This window comes from Natator depressus, chromosome 25 (assembly GCF_965152275.1).
Source record: "Natator depressus isolate rNatDep1 chromosome 25, rNatDep2.hap1, whole genome shotgun sequence".
NCBI lineage: Eukaryota > Metazoa > Chordata > Testudines > Cheloniidae > Natator > Natator depressus.
This window is the reverse complement of record NC_134258.1, coordinates 7867493-7879741: the sequence shown is the minus strand read 5'-3', so window position 1 is coordinate 7879741 and position 12249 is coordinate 7867493. Positions and strand designations below refer to the sequence as shown.

Below are 12249 nucleotides of genomic sequence, written 5' to 3'. Positions count from 1 at the left end.
CAGCCCCACTTTTGAAGTGCTCACAAAGTCATTCCTTGCTGAGCTGGGCAAATTACTGAGACTGAACTTTCTCTGGGTCCAGAGTCTCTGTTCAGTTAATAACACTTAGCATTAATATAGTGCTAACTAAGTGATCTTCACAAGCCCCCACGAGACAGGTCGGAATCATTATTGCCATCTTACGGATGGGAAAACTGAGGCACAGAGGCCCTGTCTACACCAAGCAGGAAACTGTGTGGCTGAAAAATATAAATAACCATAAGAATAGACCAATTTGGGGCGTAATGATGCTCGAACCTGTATTTGAGCCTAGTTAAGAGCCTGATAATTGTTTTCATGGTTTGGTCTCTGGAACCCTTGCTATGGCTGATTGGTGATGGTGGTTTGCTGACATCACAGAGGAGGCAGCATGGTACAGTGAATTAAATATATGGATGCGACGAAGGAATTCCTGAGTTCTCATTCTGGCTCTGCCACTGACTTCCAGGTGGGACCTTAGCTCAGTCACTTGTTCTCTCAAGTCCTGTCTATGATGCTAAACATGCTTCTCTTATCTTAGGAGACGTCTACTATCCATAGCCAACCACAATGAAAGCTGCAGAGCTCAAAGCACAGGGGGGTGAACAGAACGACTTTTACTTAAAGGATAAACTAACTGGATAAAATAAAGCGAGGGAACAAAGAGGTCTGGGGCCACTAATGCAACCGTCTTTGTGCAGCGCCTAGCACAATGTATAGCACCCAGTCCTGGCCCAGGACTGGGGCTCCTAGCTGCCACAGCAATAGATATTAATAAGGATTGATCCTTAGGGTTCCTCTCCTCTCCCTATTAAACAAGTGCTAAATAATATTCTGGCTCTGTTCGTGGCGCGTATGTAGCTGTTGTATCTGCTCTATTCTGTCGGCGTCCAGGTGCATGGCAAAGCTCAATCAAATAATTGCAATGAGCGTTCCGGTCTGAACTCTGTTCTGAGCAAAGTGGATTATGGCAGCAATTGCTCAGCTTATCAATGAGCATCTGGCTTTTCAAACTCTTCCTACTGCTTTGCTGCAACTCACCGAGGCTGCGGGCACAGCTGTGTCCCCGGCCGGCTGCCAGATGGATGGAAGCCATGGGGCATCCCATTCAAGGAAGTTGAGAGGGGTGGGACATAATTCGGAGGGGCTGAGCACCCACAACTCCAGTAGGAGTCCATGGGAGTGCTCAGCACTGTGACAATGCCTGTGTCCCCCACTTGTTGTGAATCTGTAACACACTCAAATGGTTCTTGGTTTTGATCCCCACGCAAGATTTTTTGCTGAGACTTGAAGGAAATTTGTTCTCTCTCTTCTCTAACCATGGCCTGCTGCCCACTGGGCTCAGCAAAATACCCTCTTCGAAGCCCAACAAGGCAAGGCTGATACTTACAGGATGTGTTCTCATCTGCGGGTCTGCCCAGGGAGTCCATTCCTGTCTCTTCTGGGAGGGGTCTGCAAACCAGCCAAAGCAAAGGGTCCAGGAGGCAAAGAGAGCATAATTAGCAGGAGATGCCACTATTAAAGTCCGTTCATCCCAGCTCCTTGGGCTTCGTAACGACTATCTATAAGTATATTAGGCCCATCATATTTATCAAGTTCAAGGTACAACATCATTTAAAAATCCATCAAGAAGAAGTCCCCCACCCTAATACCAAATAGGACAGGACCAGTTATCCTCAAGTCAATGCCTCTTCCTACCCAGCTCCCCAGCAAAAGAGATCAATTCCCAGTGAATGCAAAGGAGTAGAGGGGAAAATGGGTCATAGGTGCAAAAAGCTCTGAAGCGAGCCAAAAATGGACAAGAAAAGACCAGCCAAAGAAGATAGGACCTGCCACGTATCCAAAATAAGTAGCCAGAGAAGGATCCCAGGGAAGAGAGTCTCAATGCAAAGAGCTCTGGATTGAGAAAGACCTTGCCCGAGACTGGTTCAATGTAAATCTAGGGATGGAGAACAATAGATCTACCTTGGCCAACCCTAACTGCTGGGCTGGGATGTAGGGTCAGAAGAGGCCTTCAGCTCAGAGTATGAGGAGCTTTAGAAGCTCATACTTGATACTGAGCTACGAAGCTATGGCTCAGCTGGCTTTACATCCCACACAGCGGAGTGAAAAGAAAAGGAGTACTTGTGGCACCTTAGAGACTAACCAATTTATTTGAGCATGAGCTTTTGTGAGCTACAGCTCACTTCATCGGATGCATACTGTGGAAACTGCAGAAGACATTATATACACAGAGACCATGAAACAATACCTCCTCCCACCCCACTCTCCTGCTGGTAATAGCTTATCTAAAGTGATCATCAAGTTGGGCCATTTCCAGCACAAATGAGAGATTGATAGCAGGTCTTTCCATTGTTGATGCACTGGAGAGCACTGGGGAAAATGTGCAAGTTCTACACCTTTGAGCCACGTACATTTCAACCAGACGCAATAGTTGAGTTGGGTCCATCCCATCTGGAATAGACTGGGAACAACCTAATCAACTGCCATTTATTTTTATAGCATTTTGCATCCCAAGGTGCTTTAGGAGCTATCTATATGAACACACACACACACACATCGCATCCCCACTGAAATGCAGCCACTTCTGGGGTGCGAGGCAGCAGCCAGACACCCAGCTGCCACCCAGCAAGGAGAGTGGACATTTTAGCCAAGGGCACTAGAGCAAACTCTCTTTTACCCCCCAAAAGTGCCGAGAGACGTCCTCACTCTCCCTTATTAAACTGCATGAAACCCACGTTCATGTCCTGTGAAGGATGAAGGGTTGCGTCAAACCTACAGGGATTTGAGTTCGTGGCACTGGGGAATCTATAGATTCTAAGTTTGATGTTTCAGATACTAAATTACTGCCCCCAGCAGTGTGTGAATTAACCCTGCGACACACGTGAGGAACATACCTAATAGGAAGCCCTCATTCATCATCTGCATAGAATCATTGAATATCAGGGTTGGAAGGGACCTCAGGAGGTCATCTAGTCCAACCCCCTGCTCAAAGCAGGACCAAACACCAACGAAATAGTGTCTGTCCGTGTCATATCTATTAATGGAGGAGGCTCCTTCAGGAACTAAGGCCTGGGGAACGCTTAGCTTCTGCAGAAGGAGTCTCTGAAATATTTGATGGCTGCTGTGTTAACCCTCCACTGAAAGCTCCCCTTTGCCGACCTTAAAGATGGGATGTTGACGGACAGGAGAGTCTAGCAGAGCTGCTGAACCTGGAAGTCCTGTTCACTCCTCTGCTTGGTGAATTCTTGTAGGGAGGTATTGTTTAGTCATTCTCACTCTTGCACGGTGCCTTACACCCTTGTTTCCTTGCCCACCCAGATGAGGCTCCTCCCCGAATCTAATAATAAAGTATTCACATAGGAGACCCAGTCATGGGCCAGGGCCCCATTGTGCTAGGCAAACACAGAACAAAGAGATGGTCCCTGCCCCAAGGAGCTTCCAATCGAAGTATAAGTCAAGACACAGCAGATGGGGACAGTCCGATGGAGGCGCACGAGGAAACAATGAGACCAGCATGATAGGTTGTGGTCTTAGCACAGCAGCAGCCGGGCTGTTGTCAAGTTTTACGCATTGCAATGTTCTCCTGGGTTGTCATTTAAAGTTCCTGGTTTGGATTTAACCCTTCCCTGGCTGCATTTGCAGCCCAGACACCACGGCCTTGTGTGGGCCCCTTGACAGCCGGACGGGGAAATGGACTAAAGACGATGCCACGCAGAAGCCTGGGAGCTCAGCCACTCAGAGCAGGTGGATTTGGCTGCTGCATTCACTGAGCCACAGCCCCTGCCCCGGCCTTCCCTGAAGGGGCCCCCAAACTGCGAGTGTCCTGCCAAGAAGGGAGCCTTGGAGTGTAAAGTGAACAGACACTCTGGGCACGTCAGCACCCACCCTGGGCCGGTTATTTGCGGCCTCACTTTATACTTCTGCCCAAGGAAGATGGGGGGGAAAAATTTGGCCCATGACATCACTTTGCAATTTTTCTACCCACAACACTGCGAGCTACACCACAGCCCTAACCTGAACCATACCCCGGCAACTGCCTTTCACTCATTCTCTTCAAGGCGCGGGGTGGTGGGTAGAGTCCCCCTTTGGGAAGGCTAGCCCTGGCTCCGTCCCTTCTGCCTGCCCCCCCTCGCAGCCAGAGCCCCATCCCCCCTGTGCCCGGAGGAGCCCTGAATCCCTCGGCCGGAGGAGCCCTGGTCTGGCCGAAGCCCCGAGCCGGCCCCCCGCACCTGCCCAGAAGAGTCCCGGGCCCGCTGCAGCCACGCCGGGTCGCCCCTCCCCAGACCCCAAGCCGCCCGGGGGAAAGCGTCTCTGGTCTGGAAGAAGCTTTTGCTATGCCCCATGCAGGTTCCGGGGCGGCTGAGGAGGCGGTATTTGCGACTCCGTCCAGAGAGGAACCCAGGAAGCTGAATAGCACATACCACCTCCTCAGCCGCCCTGGAACCTGCCTGGGGCATAATAAATCAAAAACTTCCCCCCCAAAACCGCACAACCGGGGGTAGCACCAGGGGAAGCACAGCCCCCCCGGCCTATTATACCCGCCGCCCCATCAAGGCACCTTGCAGATACTAAGTAATGAATCCTTCCTGTATGATTGTGGCCTTTATCTGGGTGGGGAACCTGATGCCAAGAGATTAGGTGACTGGGGCCAAGGGAGTCAGTGGCCTTAAAGAGGTTTCAGAGTAACAGCCGTGTTAGTCTGTATTCGCAAAAAGAAAAGGAGGACTTGTGGCACCTTAGAGACTAACCAATTTATTTGAGCATAAGCTTTCGTGAGCTACAGCTCACTTCATCGGATGCATACTGTGGAAAGTGTAGAAGATCTTTTTATACACACAAAGCATGAAAAAATACCTCCCCCCACCCCACTCTCCTGCTGGTAATAGCTTATCTAAAGTGACCACTCTCCTTACAATGTGTATGATAATCAAGGTGGGCCATTTCCAGCACAAATCCAGGGTTTAACAAGAACGTCTGAGGGGGGCGAGGGGGGGAGGAAAAAACAAGGGGAAATAGGTTACCTTGCATAATGACTTAGCCACTCCCAGTCTCTATTCAAGCCTAAGTTAATTGTATCCAATTTGCAAATGAATTCCAATTCAACAGTTTCTCGCTGGAGTCTGGATTTGAAGTTTTTTTGTTGTAATATCGCAACTTTCATGTCTGTAATCGCGTGACCAGAGAGATTGAAGTGTTCTCCGACTGGATGCAAGGTAACCTATTTCCCCTTGTTTTTTCCTACCCCCCGCCCTCAGACGTTCTTGTTAAACCCTGGATTTGTGCTGGAAATGGCCCACCTTGATTATCATACACATTGTAAGGAGAGTGGTCACTTTAGATAAGCTATTACCAGCAGGAGAGTGGGTTTGTGTGTGTGTGTGTGGTGGGGGGGGGGGGGGGAGGTGGGAAAACCTGGATTTGTGCTGGAAATGGCCCAACTTGATTATCATACACATTGTAAGGAGAGTGATCACTTTAGATAAGCTATTACCAGCAGGAGAGTGGGGTGGGGGGAGGTATTTTTTCATGCTTTGTGTGTATAAAAAGATCTTCTACATTTTCCACAGTATGCATCCGATGAAGTGAGCTGTAGCTCACGAAAGCTTATGCTCAAAGAAATTGGTTAGTCTCTAAGGTGCCACAAGTCCTCCTTTTCTTTCAGTGGCCTTAAAACTCAGGAGAACTCGGCACCTCCATGCTATGCTCTGGCTCAAGACTCCCCCATTTCTATCCTGGCCCTTCCTTGTGCAGAAACTGACGAGCCCCCTCCTCCCCCCGCAAAAGCTGCAGTGGTTTTGTAATACAGGCAAATAGGACCCAGGCACGCTGTATCATTTCCCTACCCAGGAATTTACAGCCATGTCTCGGGGAGCACTGAGCAATACGGCAGCCCTGGGTCACAGCTCCAGAGGCAGATTCTGACTTCCAGCTTGCACCGTAAACCTCCCTTTTCTGCAAGATGGTGGCTGCTAGCAGGAGGTTCAGCCATGCCAACGTAACAGAAAGCTTTGCTTTTAGATGCCAGGGCCAGAGTCTGCACTCAGTCACACTGGTGCGAGTCCTGCATCATTTCAAGGAAGCCAGTGGATCTACCCGGGTGTAAATGAGATCAGAATCTGGCCCACGCTTTGCATATGTTAAGCAGCACGTCTCGCCACGTCCCCTTGTAGTCTGCCCAGCTGAGCTACGCAGGCTCTCGCGGGCGCATGAATGATGCGTGGTGTTCTGAAGCGCAGCACGCTGGGCAAAACACCAGGCTGTGTTCCTTCTGCCTGGCGCCGAATAACCCGAACTAGAATTTCCAGTGCCTGCTAGGGGCTGTGGGGTGAAGATTTGCGAGTTCAGGGACAGAGCCCCACAGAACAGGCCAGTCTCAGAGCAACCCATATGCTTGTTTTACCTGGTACGTTCAAGCAAGGGGGATAGACTGCACATGCCCCACAGAGCTACAGAGACTGCCTTTTGCACTGACACGCTACCACAGCCATCAAATTAAACTGTCTAAACATTCAGATGAAGGGATAATCCCCTTGGAGCCAGGTTGTTGTATATTAACGAGTGTACGAGTTCTGATTAAAGGCACACTGGCCCTGCTTCTAAGGTCCAGCCCAGAGCCCAGCAGACAGCCGTACCCTAAACTGGTAAGAAATAAGAATATTCCTAGATCAGTGCAAAAGATCCACCGGACACACACACACATATGCGTGTGGATGGACACACACACACACACACACACACTTTCTGTCTGTCTGTCTTTCTCTCTCTCTCTTTCCCTGGTTGGTTCTGTGACTGTGATCTGACCCTCTGATGCTTGACAGTCGGGTGATGCACTGTCAAAGAAAAAAAAAAAGCCATCTGGCTTGGGTGTATCAAAATACCCGCTGCCGTGGGGCTCAGGGGTTTATGAAGCTGATGGGGGATTTCAGATCCTTTTCATTTAGCAATAGAATCTGTCTAAAAGTCAGAGGTACGGGGTCTTCCTTACCTTTCCAAAGGATGCTTAGACTGCTGTCTCCCACTTCCTAGGGTAAGTCTGCCCTTGGGTTTTCCTTCCCACACAGCTAGCTGAAGAATCTTTCCCCTTTTCCAGAGTTTCCTGAATAAAGCAGCTTTTCTAAGGGTCATGGGCCACCATTTTGCTCTGTACTGATCAGCTGATGGCCAATTTCACCATATAAGGCACCTGCTCCCCTGTGCCCCTGCTGTGGATTAGATGGATGCTAGTGACACAGTGAGCATGCTCCTGCATCCACCCTCTAGCATCACCACAGCATCACTGCAGTCACACAAACAGCTGAGACACACTGTAGCCAGGAGATTAAACCTTCAGGGAGGAGTCTTTCCTTGCTGGTGCTACTTAGGTCGTTCTCAGCCTGGGTGACAGAGCTCAGCCCAGTTGTGTAGCAGTGGACACCACCCCTTTGCTACCAGGGAACAGGAAATTCACCCCAAGAACCGGCTGGCTACGGGGAACGTTCACATTCCGCCCTTTGTCAGGCGCTGAATTCACTTCGCCCAGCGGGGATCTTTGTAGGGACCGCCTGCACCTTTGTAGCCAGAGGGGCTAATGGCCGCTAAGCAAATACAGTTGCTCAGCACATCATCCGGGCTCCAAGGCAAGCCGGAAGGGACAGTCTCTGTGATTGGAGTGTGAAAATATCTTTAACTCAATTCTCCAACGCCAGCTAAATTCTGCCAGTCCAGCAGGGGCTCATGCGTCAGCTGACAGGCTTCGTTAGGTTTTATTTACATTAAAGGTTAACCTCTTTCCCTGTTTAATCCCTATGCAGTAGGCGGGAGTGTGGTCTGGCAGCTCGGCCAGGGGGCCTGGTATTCCAGACACCGGGGCTCAGTTCACAACGCCGCCACTGATTTGCTGCGTGGCTTTGGGTATGTCACCTAAGCTCTTTGTGCTTCGGGTTTCTATTCTGCAAAATGGGAACAAAGGCTATCGACCCACCTTGAGATCGAGGGGTGAAAGCTAAGAGAAGTGCTACGTTATTATGACAAGAGAGCGGATTTGCCGCAGCTGGAAAAAATGGAGCTTTGTGGCTCCTGCATCGTCATAGCAGTGTGACCTAGTGGCTAGTGCACTGGCCCAGGACTCAGGAGACGTGGGCCTGTTGGCCATTGTGTTTGTACAGCACCAAACACAATGCGGGGGGAGGGGGTTCTGAGCTCAGTTGGGATCTTAGTTCCTCTAGATGCTTCTGTAATAGAAATAACGACAACATTTGGGGGAGTCACGACTGCTGTCCGGTCTTGCAGCAGATCTCCGGCTCAGGGCTAACTTGCTTTCTCAGGAGCTCTTTGCTAGCTTGGGGCCCCCTGCCCCTCCCTGAAATAAGCGAGGGCTGTTCCCATCTTCTAGCAACACAAAGGCCTGGCTGAGTCTCATTCTTGTGCGTGGGGAGGACGACGAGTGAACAAAAACGAGCGGGGTACCGTGGGCTGCAGACAGAGGTGCTTAGATTAGCCCTGCAGCTGGGACTTGCATGAACAGAACTAAGCTAATCATCTAACAACAAGGAGGACAGGAGACCTCTGACTACAGTGGTTGGCCTTGCCAGGGTACTGCACTTAACAGGCCGAATTACACAGCAGGCCCACTGTCCTATGAACAGAGGATGGCTGTAGGCCCGGTGGTAGCAATTCCGCTGCAGCTGGGAAGAGAGGATCACTACTTGAAAGGCATCCCCACAGCATTCAGGCCGCGCCGCTCCACCCCATTCATCAGCGCCAGCTGCATGGTGCATCCCGAGTGATACGCATGGGTGTAGCCAGGTGCTGGGTACAAGCCGAAGACTGGAGCTGGGAGAGATGGGTTCTGTGCTAGGGGCCAGAGGCAAAAATTCGGATTGGATGCGAGCAGATGCAACTCCGTCTTTCTCTACATGGCTGTCTGACAGCCCCGGTGGGGGATCAGTTGGGACCTGACTCGACAACTCATTATAGCATCGTGTAGCAGTTACTCACACAAATAGTCCCATTGACTTCAATCGCCTCACTGGGGCTGCTCGCTTGAGTAAGTACGTGCAGAATTGCTTTCTTTGAGGAGATACTCCCTGCATGTTAGACAAGAGAAGGAGGTATGTCCAGCTTGCTAACAATCACATGACCACTATGCCGCTCACCCTGGTATCTGAGTGCCCAAGAGGTGTGAGTGTGTTGCAAGATTCTTGCCATGCAAACATTTTGAAAAGGGCTGTGAGCCATCCTTGCAAAATCGCTGCTCTCTGAATGATGGTTTGCCTGAGCTTTGCAAGAACCTGCTTGTCAGACGCAGGTGTCCTATTGCTCTCTAGTATAATTCTCCCTGACTTCTAGCTGCAGCTCTGCCAGAACAGACCTGGGGAAGTCCTCGTCTTGCCACTCCTCCTTCACCTCCACATTCTCCATCCGCAGCGTGGCTTCGGTGGTGCCCATCGCGCTTGGGGAGAGACTCTGGCCGCACTGGGTTTCACCTGCCGAGGGGCTCGGTCTGGAATAGGAGACACAGCAGCATGGGCAACAAGCTGAATGCTGAGCGTAAAGCTACACCCTTTAGGATCTGCAGCCCACCCTCAGCCCCCTCATAGTTCGGGAGCGTGGGAGTCCAGGGTTTTGATTCTGGTCTGTTCCAACATCAGAAGCCATTTGGAAAATTTAGCTCCAGACGTGGGTCAGGGATGGGGGAATGTTCAGATCTGACGTGACTACATAGACTTTCTATAGAAAACACAATGGCTTTATAAAAGCATGAGCCAGCGAGCCCCTGGGCATGGTATTTTGGAGCTACTGACCCCCCCTGATAAAAACAAGTCAGCTGGTCCTGGAGCATAGGCTCTGTATAAAACGCGACCACAGCAAACTACTTATCGATCACCCTTTGAGATGCTAATTCTGAGCAGAGCCATTGCAGAGATCCGCAGGGACCCAACACGCTCCGTTCTGTGGGGTATAGGCTCACCTTTCAGATTTTATTCTGCCGTACTGCTAATATTGATGTTAACAGCACGATCGCCAATGGAAATGCAATACAGGTTTAAAGGACAACAATACAAGATCGGTTTCAGGTTATGTGGCAGTGACACCTGTTTCCATTTTGCTGTCTCCTGTGGATGTGAATCTCTTCTGTTGCACAGAGAAATTTCTGGGTGATGTTCTGTGTTGCAACCCAACTAAGCCCCCAGCACTGAGAGAGGAAGAGAGGGGTCTAGGAGGAAGGCCTCCTGTGAGGAAGACGCTGGCTCTTCTTCACTCAGGAGATACACCTGGTAGCCTTGTGGCATTCATCACTTGTCCTGGGTCCCATTTTTATAAAAACATATGTCAAACCATACAGGGACATGTCTGCGTAGGGGCCTTGGCTCTGTGCCGGCTTCCATGTGGTTTATACTGATGTAACTCCGTTCCCTTCAGTGCAGTCACTCCTGAGCCACGCTAGTGCAAGGGAAGGCAGAATCAGGACCCCCGGGCCTAGTTCTCATTTACATTCAGGCCTCTGGCAGTGCGAAGGGGTCTCAGAGTGACTGTGACTGTAGCTCACTCTTGCTTTGTGACCCCTTTACCTTGCCGGTCCATGAGAATCGTGCCCATCCTATCTCGGGTCTGACCCTATATTCCTTGCCCACTTAAAGCTCGAAATGAAGTCAGTAGGAATTCAGAGTGTGCAAGGATTCAGGATCCGGACTGCATGTTGTCAGATCCTTTAGCAAGGCCCCATATACTCCTCTGTTGACCGGATTCCATTCCCATTGATCTCAATAGCAGCTGAAGTTAAAGGGAGCAGGATCAAGCCCACTGCCGGAGCTGAATAACTGACATGACACACCTGCACATAAGCACGGTCAGCGTGAAAGGTACATGAATGTTCAGGCTCAATCCAAAGGATCCAATATACATGAGGTGTCTGCGTATTTAGGGGTTGGCCAAATAGGAACATATTTTTAATACAACTAGCCAGATCCCAGTCTCAGTTACACCAGCGTCAAGCCTGAGTGACCCCACTAAAGCCAGTGTTGCTCCTCCCGTCCCCTCGATGCTGTTTGTGAGAGCCAGTGCGGTTCTGGTGTCCTTTCTAAAGAGGGCCTCCATGACGATGGATGAGCAGGAGATGCAGTTCTGTCTGCCTGCTGCTTTAAGGGGGTGAAGCTCTATGGATCACCAAGGAAATCCGGTATTCGGATTTACTGTGGGCATTGTCAGAGGTGGGAGCCAGCCCCGGAGGAGGCTGGCGGAGAGCTGTGTGGCGAAGGGTTACTGCCTTCTCCCCACCCTCCCTCTGTCTGTGCAGTGTTTCCTGCATTACATATTTGTCTTTATCCTGGTGCATTGCCGGATGCGCTGCTTGGGAAAGGAGCGTATTTGTGCTAACGGATGATTTCCTAGCATGTAGGAACCAGCCATGCCCCAGCGCCCATGCAGATCCCGGAGCTCTAATCCCCCTTCCCCAACCCCTTCAAAGCAGGATGGAGGAAAAAATACCCCAGGAGCTGGACCTGATGTCTCCATCATCAACCCTTTCCCAGGCAGAAGGGAAGCACGGAGGGCATCTTGTACTTACCCTCTGAGGGTCTCTTCTTGCTACTGAGGAACAAAGAAGCTCTCTCCTGTATTCCAGCTGGGCATTCCTCCTTCGGTAGCAGGGGGCTCCTTAGGACATCCAGGATTGGAATAAAAATACCGCTGGGAAAGGCTGTCGCAGCTGGGGAACAAGGAGCTGCATCAGTGCTGGCCTTCAGTGCAGGAGCTGGCCTTTTGCTTTGGAAATGGATGGCAGTTATTTGTATTCTCTTAACACGGCCGCAGCCACCGCTGCTTGCTCTGCCCGGGGGCTGCCTCGGAGGTATTTGATTATTTGCAGCTCACAGCTGGCTAAGCCCCAGCTCCCTTAAGACAGCTAATTGCACTGCTTTTGTGTGCTGGGAAGGAAGGGGAGGGGTGTGGGGGTGTGGAGAGCTAGCAGCATAAAGCACCCCCCTTTTCAGTGCCACGTCTCCTCTGATTGGATAGAGGACAGCAAATGTCTCCACAGCCTCTCCCTTGGCATCCTAAGCACCCCCAGCCCCTGGCAGGATCCGGCCCAGGACGAGAGGGGCGGGGGAAAAGCTGTTTAATGTAGAGCATCATTGGCTAAGGAAAGGCAAAGGCGGAGTGGTCCAAAGCAGGTTCTCTGTCCCCAGTCTAGCAGTGCGCCCTCTTCCCCTCAGCATCTCTCTGCACGTGGAACAGAGGGGCTCTTCTTGC

General features: G+C 50.8%; 1 protein-coding gene across 6 annotated transcripts in view; it reads right to left on the bottom strand.

Annotated features, from left to right (window-relative positions):
- ATCAY (ATCAY kinesin light chain interacting caytaxin) overlaps positions 1 to 11942 on the bottom strand; it is a 35911-nt gene extending 23969 nt beyond the window's left edge. For 2 of the 6 annotated variants that reach the window (XM_074939719.1, XM_074939720.1), the window contains exons 1-3: positions 11567 to 11942; positions 9371 to 9502; positions 1409 to 1470 (exon numbers count right to left, since the gene is read on the bottom strand). In XM_074939719.1, coding sequence (XP_074795820.1) covers positions 1409 to 1470; positions 9371 to 9447 — 139 coding nt within the window. In that variant the 5' untranslated portion in view covers positions 9448 to 9502; positions 11567 to 11942. Of the gene's footprint in view, positions 1 to 1408; positions 1471 to 7006; positions 7492 to 8997; positions 9327 to 9370; positions 9503 to 11566 lie in introns of those variants that run through there. The other 4 variants (XM_074939718.1, XM_074939716.1, XM_074939715.1 and 1 more) reach the window with 4 other exon arrangements.
- Positions 11943 to 12249: the final 307 nt, after the last annotated feature.